This window comes from Tiliqua scincoides, chromosome 4 (assembly GCF_035046505.1).
Source record: "Tiliqua scincoides isolate rTilSci1 chromosome 4, rTilSci1.hap2, whole genome shotgun sequence".
NCBI classification, from domain to species: domain Eukaryota; kingdom Metazoa; phylum Chordata; class Lepidosauria; order Squamata; family Scincidae; genus Tiliqua; species Tiliqua scincoides.
The window spans coordinates 7,473,961-7,486,864 of record NC_089824.1 but is presented as its reverse complement, the minus strand read 5'-3'; the positions used below and the strand labels follow the sequence as shown (position 1 = coordinate 7,486,864).

The window sequence follows — 12,904 nt, the reverse complement described above, 5'->3', positions numbered from 1 at the left end:
ACTTCACGTTGTGGTTTTCACGTACCTGTGAAGAAGGAGGAATCAGCAGCCTTCAGAGATGGTGAGTGGAAGGCAATAGCAGCAGGCAATGGAGAGACTTGAGGAATAAATTTTCCCCATTTCAGATCCTGAGATCTGAGGTCCTGTTGCACTTTTTCAGCTTGCCAATACTGAATTTGTGAATACTTGACGCTGAGACCTCCAGGTGAGCTTTCTGCGTACCTGTGAATAAGTAGGACTCAGCAATCTTCAGAGACGGTGAGTGGAAGCCAGGAGTGGTACAGACTCCCCTCTCAGATCCTGAGGAAATATCTGATGTTGTCTATCAAGCTCACTGCTAGACATCCAGGAGACCTCACTCGTGTGTTGCACTTTTTCAGCTTGGCAGTATCAGAAGGAAAATGTTTTTGTACGGGCTCCCAAGATAGACATCAGCTCAGTGGAAGACTCTGCATATGCAATGCTCTCAGTCCTAAAAAGGCAATCTTGGAAAAAAAAATGAGTTTGAGTACAAGAAGCCAACCCACCACCCACCACCCTTATATGTATCAATGCATACCTGATAAAAATCATATCCCTCTATTATGTTTTATCCCTCCCTATGTTATCAGGAGAAAACAGAAATATTTACACACACACACACAGCCCCCTAACACCCTAAACTCCCAGCCAGAGAGAGAGACAGAGAGAGAGAGTATTAAGTGCATGAACATTTCCAATCATAATTTTGAAGGGGTTGAAACATTTTATATCTCCAGAAAGAATGCATGCAAATCCCCAAGGCTTTGGGAGTTATTGGTTTGCTTGCAAAGCATCCTAAAACCTCTTGAGCTGGCTTCCCCCCATTCTAAGGCATCCATATGTTTGCCTGGAAAACCCAGAATAGTTTTCCACATTCCGGTGCAGGGCCCAATCCTAAAGAGTACGTGCTGCCTTACCACTGACGCACCCTGTTGCAAATGTGCCATAAGGCTTACCGCCAGCCTAGCACCGGAGCCAGCCCATCGCCATCCAGCACTGGGCTAACACAGTCAGTGCTCCGCTGCTTGGCGGTCACCCGAACCGCTGGGTGGCAGAGAGATAGGTGGGGAGCATGGGGGGAGGCGTGGAGGAGGTATTCCAGTGCAGGGGGAGGTGGAAGGAGGGCAGGGAGAGGGCAGGGAGGAGGTGTTCTGGAGAGGGGGACCAGGGTGGGAGGAGGTGGAGACCGGTGGAGCTCAACTGCATTGGATCCTGAGCTCCATGTTGGGTTGTGCAGCCCAACGTGAAGGCTCTTGATTCTGCAGCAGACCACAGGCTGCTGCAGTGCCAAGTAGCCCCATTGTGGGGCTACCTTCCTTACCCAGGGGAAGGGGACAAACATCCCATTCTCCTGAGGAGCTGCCCACTTGTGCTCTGAATGCCACGGCAGCCATATTTGGCGCCGCAGCAGCCCCACAAGCCAGGCAGCTTAGGAATGGGTTGCCCGGTACTATATTTTGCCAGTGCAATGGCGTTGGCATGCCTTCCACTGTATCCCGCAGGGGATTTTTGGACACTGGATGTTAGCATTAGTTCCCTTGCCCCAGAGCAACCCCAAGCAGCAGCCATGGGTCAACATGGACCGATGCCCTATCATTTGCTGGTGCAAGTCCCTGCTGAAGGTGGATCAGGCCTCAGAAGGGGTCAGGATTCAGCATGCACCATCACTGTTGAACTAATCCCTTGGGCCTGTTCTGCCCTCCTCCCCGCTCCATCACAGCTCCATTCCGCCCACCCTACCCCCATTCCTCCCTTCCCCCACCCTGTCATACCCCCTAAATAACATCACCTGCTTTGGCAGGTATTCAGCCTTACTTTGGTACACAAGATGCCATACCAACTTCCAGACCTTGGAGCATGTGCCACTGGAGGCTCCTCTGCCATAAAGCAACCTTTGCTGGGGCAGCATGTCATACGCTGGTGCCCAGCTGGCATAGGACTGGGTTGTAAATTAAATTGGTGAAGGATATCAGGGGCTGAAGGCATGTCCTTTGTGACCACAAATGATCATATTTATCTTGGAGCTAGGAAAATCCAGGATGCGGAATTATTTGTAGGTTTGAACAGGATGGTCAAGCAAATTGCAGCCCATCATGGAATTATCCAGAGGTATTTTGCAAGCCTGGGAGACTGAAGGTTGCCAACAACAGCCCCCTCCCAGGCTTGCAAGATACCTCTGGATAATTCCATGATGGGCTGCAATTTGCTTGACCATCCTGTTCAAACCTACAAATAATTCTGCATCCTGGGAACTGCAGCTGGGAGGCAGCTGGGAGGGGGCAGTGTTGCTCCAATGATCCAAAGTTGACCTTTTTACCCAAAGAGCTGTGGAACCTGATGCTCTCTTGGCATCAGGCAGAGCCAAGGTCACATGAGGCTGGCATGGGTCATGCTCTTCTGCTATGAAGCCCAGAAGTTACACATACATGTTAGGCAACAACTGGTTCGGATCTGTTGCTCCATGATGGCAAGTTGAGAGAGACAAGCAAGCTGCAAAGCAACCGGTCTTGTTGGCGAGGTGGTCTTCCTGCAGCTGCGGTAATTTCAAAGTGTTGCAGTGAAAGAAGAGAGTGAGGAGGGCCTCAAGAATCATAATCTGCCCCAAAATATCTGTCTGTTTTTGAGGTTGTAGATAAGGCGATCTGAACCCTGTTGTTTATCTTGCAGCCTGCCAACTGACTTTCTGCATACGATATATCCATCTGCAAGCAGACTATCCCACCAGCAGTCCTGCTTCAGCTTTTGGTGTCCCACACTTTGAGGAGGAAGTCTTGTTCCCCTGATCACTTTTTTCCTAATTGGAGTAACTCAAGTAGGGCCTAAGAGAGGGGGGTAAAGGGGGTGATTTATACCTGAGCCCAGGGTCAGAAAGGGAGCCCAGGAATCAAAGGAGGTAGTCCAGAAAGTTCCTGGGATCTTCCATTTTCCTATCTCACCTGAACTCGCTGCCTGCACATGGATACTGGGAACACAACCTCATGCATGAAGTGGCAATTCCTGCTGCAAGCCATGCGCATCAGGCCCAGGAATGCATCCATGACCCCCATGACCACACTACCAAAACTGGGAGGAAACTGGCCTGCTACAGCCACTCTTTGACTGTGGATCCAATAACTATGGAGGAGTGGATAAGAGCTCAGGGACCCAGCTCTGGGCTGCAGCTGCTGCAGAAGTTCATTATGGTGCACACAGCACACTGTCCATTCTCTTGCGCACCCAGATACAAAGATGCTAATTTTCTGGAATGGATTTTCTATATTTCAAAGATTTTAGAGAGACTTAGGAGTGTGTTTGGTTTTCCATATTACTTTATCTAGCTGCCAATGCTGCCTGGTTGGGTAGACCTGGGATCCACATTAATAAGCCTGGTAGATCTGGGCTCCAAAGACTATTCTGGTTTTCAGCACCCTCCCTCTGCCCTATTCTGCCTTTCATTCTGCCTGCCCCTATTGGCCCCCTCCCCTTTTGCGAACAGGCCTAAAATAAACTGTGTACCCCCTGATAAAATTCCTTTCAGAGGCCCTGAACCCAAGAAAATTTTATCTTTAATTACGATTTCATAGGGCCTTCAATTCACTGCATCTGGGGTAGCGCTTTCCATAGAAGGTCAAAAGGCAAGCTGGTTCCTTTCTAAAGTATCTGGGCCCTTCCTGACTGAATGAGTAAAACCGCACTCTATGAATGTAACCTTGGCATGTGTGTAAAATGAAAGTGTGCTACACTTCATAGATCACATTTTGCTATTGAGAGATACTTACCTGCAACCCTGTTCATATGTTGCTTTTAATGTGTGCAGGGAGTGCGCATACCAGTGGTTCCCAAACTTACTATGTTCATGGTGTCTGTTCTCCATCTCAAAAGGGAAACAGGAAGAAGTGGAAAGGTGTCAACCCAAATGATCGAGTTGTTGAAGCCCCAACTAGGTTGGGATCAATTTGGGTAAAATAAATGACAGTGAGGTAATATGGTAAAGATTTGCAAAACCTTGCATGAATGGGAAGAGTGGATGGAGAGAAATTTTTCATCATCTCTCACCATAGGAGAACTCATGGTCACCCAGTGAAAATGACAGGCAGTAGGTGCAAGGGAAGGAGAAATTTCATCAGGACACACACTTATAAAATAGTTATAATTGTATAAATTCCAATCAGTTTGTACATCACGGAATAACATCAGCATAAAATATGGTGTCAGCTGATAGCAAGGATTGCTGCAAAGAGAGGAGGAAAAGGCAGTGGCGTACCTAAGGGGGGGTGCAAAGCACTAAGTTTTGAAGGGAGCCTCAACGCAGTGTGCAAGGGCCCCCCCTTTTGCTCCCACCATCTGGAATGACTCCGAAGGGGAGGGGGAGGGACCCCTTGCATGCTGTGGTGAGGCTCCCTGCAAAACTTAGTGCTTTGCCCCCCCCTCTAGCTACACCCCTGGGAAAAGGATTGTAAAAGGAAACAGAGGATAAATATGAACAAAGACAATACTGAAGGTTACAAGTTTGCTCCTGTTGTTGGGCTGGTGCTACAAACACTTTCCAGTTAATTACAAAAACTTTCTAAGAGTTACCCAGTTAGTACGTGGTGCTGGCAGGAAGGCCTGCATTGTCCCAGAGGCACTGCACTCCTCCTGATGGTCTCTGCAGACAAAAGGTTTGCACTGGGCTGTGAAGGGGAGAGCCTGGTGGACGGGTGTTCTGAAGGCCAGGAGAGGGTGTTTGGGGCAAGGGGAGGGCTGTAAGGGGGTGGATCAGGCCCAGAGCAGAGCAGGGATCGGGGATCAGACCAGGCCTCTGCCACATCCTAACCCCCAACCTGGGTCTGCTGGTGTTACACAGAGCTACCCGGTTTTGCACCAGCTGGCACAGATCCAAGTAGCCCCATTGAACAGGCTGGGGCGCTACGTGGGATAAGAGAACAAAAACATCCCAGCTGTTCAAATCCAACTGGAAACAGTGTGGGCCCAGCAGCCCTGCTTTACCAGTGATGGATAGGATTGGACTGCGTGGGGTTCAGACAGCTCAAGGCTTCAAGTTGAAAATGGGCTTTAAGAAGGCTGTTATAGGACCACTGTTGCAAAGGGGCCTGGGTGACTTGTGCTGTATATTACCTGAGGGGAATCTTTTCTTTAAAAGACCCTTTATCAAATGTAGACCACAGCTGCGATACAAGGACATCTGCAAGAGGGATCTGAAGGCCTTAGGAGTGGAGCTCAACAAGTGGGAAAGCCTGGCCTCTGAGCCGCCCGCTTGGAGGCAGGCTGTGCAGCATGGCCTTTCCCAGTTTGAAGAGACACTTTGCCAACAGTCTGAGGCAAAGAGGCGAAGAAGGAAGGCCCATAGCCAGGGAGACAGACCAGGGACAGACTGCACTTGCTCCCGGTGTGGAAGGGATTGTCACTCCCGAATCCGCCTTTTCAGCCACACTAGACGCTGTGCCAGAACCACCTTTCAGAGCGCGATACCATAGTCTTCCGAGACTGAAGGTTGCCAACATTATCAAAGCACAAAACTGCAGCAAAGAAATGAGATGAAAGTACAAAATAAAATGAAACTGCCCTCTTAGCTGTACTACATACATACATCACTGATACAGACAAGTCACACTTGTGGAGTTTCACTATTGAAGCCAACTCTGATTCTGTGAAACACTCTGAAGTTTGGCTGGTGGCGAATGAATTCTCTCTGTTAAAAACCAAAATGAGGGGATTGCACCCAACTGGCACTGACTTCCAAGTTGCACTCAGGGCCCAATCCTACCCAACTTGCCAGTGCTGATGCCGCCGCAATGCAGCCCTGAGGTAAGGGAACCTTACCCTGAGGAGACCCCCAGGATGTACTCCCCCAATCACAGGATGTCGCACACACCGCATTGACACAGCTGCGTTAGCACTAGGAAGTTGGATAGGATTCAGTTTTCAGTGACATTTGAAGAGATCTTCAGCATCTTCTCCCCAAAAATCATCTTTGAATTTTCAAGGACAACCCAAGAAGTTTATCGAGGCAAGTGAAATTTCTCGGGCAGGAGCCTGATGTCATGCACATCCCTCCAGCCTTCTCTCATGAAGCAGAGAGCCAGTGACCCCAGGGACTCGGGTTTTATTACTTTCCGTCGGCTCCTCTTCAAGAGATCAAAGGACTCAGACTTGAGCTTCAAGCTATGCTTGAAATTGATAGTAATGAAATTGATTTAGGCCCAAATCCTAACCAACTTTGCAGCACTGGCATAGTGGCGCCAATGTGATATGTGCTGCATCCTTCACTCACAGAGGCCTCCTCAAAGTAAAGGAATATTTGTTCTCTTATCTCGGAGCTGCATGCCCTTCTGTTGGTGCTGGAAAGTGGGTTAGGACTGCACCCTTAATGGATTAAATTTAATACATGTGCAGCACTATCCTAACCGCATGTTAGGCTGGTGCACGTCCCTTGTGCCAGCCTAGGAGGGTTGCAAATGTGCCATAAAGCACGTTTGTGCCTCCTCAGGAGGAAGCTGTGCCAGTGCACAGAGGCTGCATCCAGCCTCTGTGGCAGCTTCCCCCAGGCAAGTTGCATTGGCCAAGCTTGGCTGAAGCAGGGGTCGGGGGTGGGGGTGGGGAGGAGGCAGGGAGGAGACATTCTGGGGTGGGGGAGGGCAGCCCTGGGGGCAGATAGGGGGAGCTGGAGGTGGGGCTGGGATCCAGCAATTGTGCAGATCCCAACCCCATTCCCAGAGCACTGCAGAGCGACTTCAAGTTGCTCCACTCTCCATGGACTTGCGCCACCTAGTGGCACAAGTCCTAGGAGACCCATTGGGGCTGCAGTGACTTAACCGGAGGTAAGGAGAAGAGTTTCACCTTACTTCTGTCTGAGTCACTTTGGGCACCTATCCTGCACTGGATACAGCGCAAGCCTCTTTGCTTGCCTGTTCCAGCACAAGAAAAGATTGCACTCTAAAATGTATTAATGAAATTCATACGAACCTTGATGTCATAACTGTGTCCTTCCACCTCTTGTGGCATTATTCCAGCGGCATTATTCCTGTTTCAGTGGAGTGATGGAACTTCTCTGTATATTTCAAACCATGGTACATCTGCTAAGGCTACATGAATTCAAACTCTGACTCACAAGTCTAAAGGAATCTGGATGATATTATCTAAACTGAAAGCTTATAAAATTTAATTAGTTTTGTGGGAGGGGGAAGTGATAATGCAAAGCTCTTATTGAAGCTTCCAGTTCTTCTCTGTGGACTTCCTCCTCGATGAAAACTCTCTGGAGGATGAGCTTCAGGTTCTCCCTACACAGACCCCTCTTCTTTCTCCCCACCAGGAAATACAGCAGGGGGTTCACAAAGCTGTTTAGAGAGGTGCATAACAAACCACAGAGAATGAGACAGTAAGAATTAAAAGAAGTATTCCAAACAGTAAAATTAATTAAGAGAATGACATTCATTGGGAAAGCAAGGGTGAGGAAGAAGAAGAGAGACAACAAGATGACTATTAAGAGTTTCCCCCGGTGGCGCATTTGTGCTTTACAGCAGACTTGGCTCAACAGAATCAGTGTGGAAAGACTGATGAGCGGGAGGCAGAGTACAGCATTCACAAAAAACACGTAGAACGATGGGGAAAGAGATACAAGTATTGCAAGCAGGTGAAGAGAGATTAAAATTCCATTAAGCAAGAAACACAAGATCCATATGAGGGCACACAGAATGGTGGAGAAGTTTTTGGGCCGGTGGCACCGATGCCAAAGTGGGAAGAGGACAGACACACACCTGTCAATACTGATGGACGTCAGCAGAAATTGACTGACACTGTACATAAACTGGATAAATGTTTGAACTGCATCAGTGCTAATGAGAAAATAAAATCCGTCCATTACATTACATTCTATAATGTACAATACAGGTATAGCTATGAGGACTCCTAGGTCAGCGACAGCCAAGTTCAGGATATAGGTGGTGAAGGGAGTCCTCTTCATGCAGAAGCCAAGCAGCCAGATGACTGCTCCGTTCCCCACGAGTCCAAATATGCAGACAACACACATGAAGCTAAATGTGACAGTCAGTTTTAAATCTCTTGCAAAATAGCACCACAAACTGCTCCTTGAGTTCACAGTGTCATTGTCCAGTGCAGAGTATTCCTCTTCAGCACCCAGAACTGACGGGGATGTAAGAGTGAAATTGCTCTTCATGCTTATGAGGTTCTTGACTCTTCTTCTGGAATTGACCCACCTGCTAGGGGAAGAGAAACACATGGGTTCGGTTTGCACCATAGAGGTGAGCAAGGGGTGATGCTCAAATGATGTTAAAGGCTGATCAAATGTTCACTTCTTTGTTACATAAATGTGTACCAACAGCTGTATCTTCTATAAATACACAGGCACCTGATATTTCACAGAAAGGATTTATTTATTTCAAGTCAAGTCAAGTCGGCAACCTTCAGTCTCGGAAGACTATGGTATCGCGCTCTGAATGGTGGTTCTGGAACAGCGTCTAATAAATAAATAAAGAAATAAATCCTAAATAAATAAATAAATAAATAAATAAATAATCTATACTTAATAATTTGTGTGTGTGTGTGTATAAGTAAATAAATACTTATGGGTGATTGAATACATATTACATTGCATTTCATTTTGATTCCATTTTATCGCGTTATTATATCCATAATGAAAGTTTTCTTTTGTTACACTTTGATCCTCCTTTCCCTTTCTCTGCATGCCAGTCTGCTAAGCTGTGCCCCGGGCCACCATGCAGGATCACTGTCCACAAGCAGTGCAAAGAGCACACCATTGGTGGTCATTTTCGGAGCATTGTCATAATTGTCCATCACTGGACCTATCCGCGGCTGCTGGAGCTGGTAAGAAAATGGCAGGGGAAGGGAAGGTGCAAAATGGGGTGGGGTGAAAGAACAGGGGCAGGGATGCTGCAGGAGGGAGAATCTGGCAGAAAAAGCAAATGCCTGATCTTATACTTTTTTGCAGCAGCCTTGCTCCCTTTCTCTCTTTAGGCCAGTTAAGGAGCTGGCACAGATCCAAGGAGACCTATTGCAGAGCAGAAGGCTTACAGAGAGGTAAGGTGATTCCCCTCCAAAGTCTCCTGATCTTGTGCCCCCCCCCCTGGGGTCTGGTCAGCTCTTCCCTGCCTTTTCAGTGTGACTGCACCATTGGGGGAGAGGGTGAGGGGGGAGGATAGGATTGGACTCTGAGATACTGAATTGACATCTCCAAGACTTCAAGTTGTGGTTTTCACATACCTGAGAAGAAGTAGGAATCAGCAGCCTTCAGAGATGGTGACGTGGAAGGCAATAGCAGCAGGTAATGGGAAGACTTGAGGAGTAAATTTCCCCCCTCTCAGTTCCTGAGGAAACATCTAGTGTTGTCCATCAAACTTGCTGCAAGACATCCAGGAGACCTCGCTCACTTGTTGCCCCTTCGTAGCTTGCCAGTATCAGCAAAATGTTCTTGCACTGGCTCCCAAGATAGTCATCAGCTCGGAGGGAGACTTGGGACATGCAATGCTCTCAGTCCTAAAAAGGCACTTTGAGTTTCAGACTCAGGCTGATGCTACGAGAATGTCATTTTGGTTTAAAAAAGAAAAAGTCTGGGTCACAAGGACATTATTAAAACTAACAGATGCTGCATATATAGGAAGAACCCTGCTGGATCAGGCCCAGGGCTTATCTAGTTCAACTTCCTGTATCTCAGAGCAGCCCTCCAGATGCCTCAGGAAGCACACAAGACCACAAGATAGTTGCATCTTGTTTCCACTCCCCAGCATCTGGCACTGTATTTACACTCACACCACCCAATGAAGGCACCAGACTGCACTTGGGTTTTAACCTGGGCCACTTCATTAAACACAAGTGACCATTTTTTTTAAACACATGAAACCTACTGAACACACTGAGATCTATAGCTAGATCTTCATTTCAATGATTTCTTGGGAGGTGGTCTTTATGGGTTACTGAAATGAGAATCCTGAAGACACTTGAAATGTTTTCATATCTGTAGACATAATATTAATGACTCATATTGTGTTCATTAAAAAGAAATTTAAAAATGAATTGACTTATTAAAACATAATCTTGAGAAAAGTGGTTTTCAAGTGCACAAAAAACCAACCCATTTGGTTGGTTTATTGATTTGTTTATTGATTACAATCACAACTTACTATCACTTTTTACTCTCTCAACAGTAAGCGACAGTAATATTGGTGAAATTTACATTTCTTTTTTATTTATATATAGAACACATATTTCTCTCTCTCCCTCTGTGTGTGTGTGTGTGTGTGTGTGTGTGAGAGAGAGAGAGGTGTGGTGGGGGCTGTCCTTAAGATGAGACAAAACAAGTTGCAGATGTGATTGTGAGGAGCTCCAGAAGGATCTCTCCAGACTGGCAGAATGGGCAGCAAAATGGCAGATGCGCTTCAATGTCAGTAAGTGTAAAGTCATGCACATTGGGGCAAAAAATCCAAACTTCACATATAGGCTGATGGGTTCTGAGCTGTCTGTGACAGATTAGGAGAGAGATCTTGGGGTGGTGGTGGACAGGTCGATGAAAGTGTCGACCCAGTGTGCGGTGGCAGTAAAGAAGGCCAATTCTATGCTTGGGATAATTAGAAAAGGTATTGAGAACAAAACTGTTCTCATGTCTCTTGTTGTCTTGTGTGCTTCCTGGGGCATTTGGTGGGCCACTGTGAGATACAGAAAGCTGGACTAATGGGCCTGTGGCCTGATCCAGTGGGGCTATTCTTATGTTCTTAAACTCAAAGTGATTATTATTATTATAAATAATCCAGTCTTGGTAGAGTTGTTTTTGAATTTTAACCCAGCCAGAGAAATTACTCAGATCCATGTATTGGTTAAAGTCCTGTCCAAATATTCCAAATCCCTTTGCCCACTTTTTGGCTAATTAACACATCCTTATCTCTAGAAACAACAGCTGTGGTGTGCTAAGAAATAAACACAGAAGTCCTTATCTATAGCAATTAACCAACTTTATTGCTACAAACACTTCCCCACGATTCCTCTTGTCCAGAGGCTTTCCCTCCCTCAAATTCCACTTAACTCAGTGGGTAACGGTCCAAAGCCTCCAGTCAAAGTCCAATCCTGTCTACAAATCACAGTCCAGTCCAGTCTTCAGCAGTCCAAGCCTTCCCGTAGCAGTCCAATGCAGCAGAGTCCCTTCCTCTGTAGCAGAGTCCTCCAGCAGAGTCCTGGCAGTCCCCTTCTCCTGTAGGTCCGTCTGTGTCCTGTAGGTCTGGGGTCCTGTAGGTCTGGGTCCGAATAGCTCTGTCTGGGCTTTGCTCTTTCTGAAGGCGCCTTTTATTCCTGTATGTTCCATTATCCAAATGCAGCTCAGCTGTGAGCTACCTCCTTAGCTCATCCCATCAAGGTCAAATGTAGCTCAGGTGTCCATCCAGGTCTCCATTGGCCTTGATTGATTATAACTGTGGAGCCAGCCCTTCCCTTCCCAGAGCTGTCAAACAGCTGTCAAAACATGGAATCGCTGTCAACACCACATCATCCACCTGATGATCTTCTGATCTTCCATTACAATCCTCATTCATCAGAACCGAAGTTTAGATTTCCCTGGCAAAAGGTATCATGCGCATGTATAACAGATCACTAATAAATTGTTAATAATAAAGCTGTTCCTTACCTGAGCAAATTCTCTCTTAAATGATGTCTGAAGCAGATGTTTCAAAGAGATCTTAATAAAAGCTTTTTCTAATCTGTTTCACTGTTTTTGGGGATATACCAATCAGTAATCCAATTTACAGCCCAATCCTTACCTGTAATGGTGCAGCTGGACCAAGTGGCCGAAACAACATCCAGTGCAGGTAAGAAGCACGTTCTGACTGCAAAACCAACACCATGTTCCCTGGTTTCGTTTGGTGGTTTTCTCTGCCAGAAAAATGAGAAATTTCTCTCCTTGACAGATCCGGAATCTGGCAGCCTCGTCTCTTGAAAGGCGACAATGTCCATCTGCAGTCTGCTCAGCTCCATGTCGATGACAGCTGTTTTGTGTGCATCGTCTATTTCTTGCAGGTCATCAGAGAAGCCAGGTGTCATTGTCCTAACGTTCCAGGTGCCCAGCTTTAGGGCAGGAGTTTTCTGTTTTCTGTTGCATGGTGCAGAGTTGTCGATCCGCTTGTCGGTTTTCACCCTAAATCCCACGCACCCCATGAGGTTAACGGACCGTGGCGAGGCAACACCTTACTGACTGGGGACTGCCCAGCTTAAGGTGGGCGGTAGCTGCCCAATGAGATGCAATGATCTCTCCCACCGTCAGAAGCAGCCCCTGGCATCACGCTCTACGCCAATCGAGCGAAGACTTATAACCGGTAAACTGCTGCTTCCTGTGTTGTGCCGATGCCGTATGGCAAAGTTGGAGTGTCCTCTCCAGTGCGCGAAGCCTAGGTAAAGAAGGTATGGTACCCACAATGCCCTCTCTCCCCCTCCCAACAAGACCAACAAGATGGCAGACTGGTCTGAAGCCCACTCTGAGGAGTTGACACCAGTCATTGAGGAAAAGAGGAGAGCTCAAGCAGCATACAAGGCCTGTTCCAGTGAGCGCAACCTGCAGGTCCTCCAAGCTGCTTGCAGCAAAGTCCAGCAGACTGCCAGGAGATGTGCTAATGACTACTGGCTTCAGCTCTGCTCCCAGATACAGATAGCAGCTGACACAGGCAACATCAAGGGGATGTATGACGGTATCAAGCAGGCCCTAGGTCCAACACAGAAGAAAATTGCCCCTCTGAAGTCTGCCACAGGCAAGGTCATCCAGGATTGGGCGCAGAAGATGGAACACTGGGTGCAGCACTACTCTGAGCTATATTCCAGAGAAAATGTAGTCACCAAAGAAGCGCTGAACAACATTGAGTGCCTGCCTGTGCTGGAGGAGCTTGACGGTGAA

The 12,904-nt window shown here is 47.3% G+C and overlaps 1 protein-coding gene across 1 annotated transcript; it reads right to left on the bottom strand.

Moving 5' to 3' along the window:
* Positions 1 to 7,165: 7,165 nt before the first annotated feature.
* Positions 7,166 to 8,176, bottom strand: LOC136647597 (mas-related G-protein coupled receptor member H-like). The gene has a single exon (XM_066623224.1). The coding sequence runs from the start codon at positions 8,174 to 8,176 to the stop codon at positions 7,166 to 7,168; it is 1,011 nt and encodes a 336-aa protein (XP_066479321.1).
* Between the last annotated feature and the right edge of the window lie 4,728 nt (positions 8,177 to 12,904).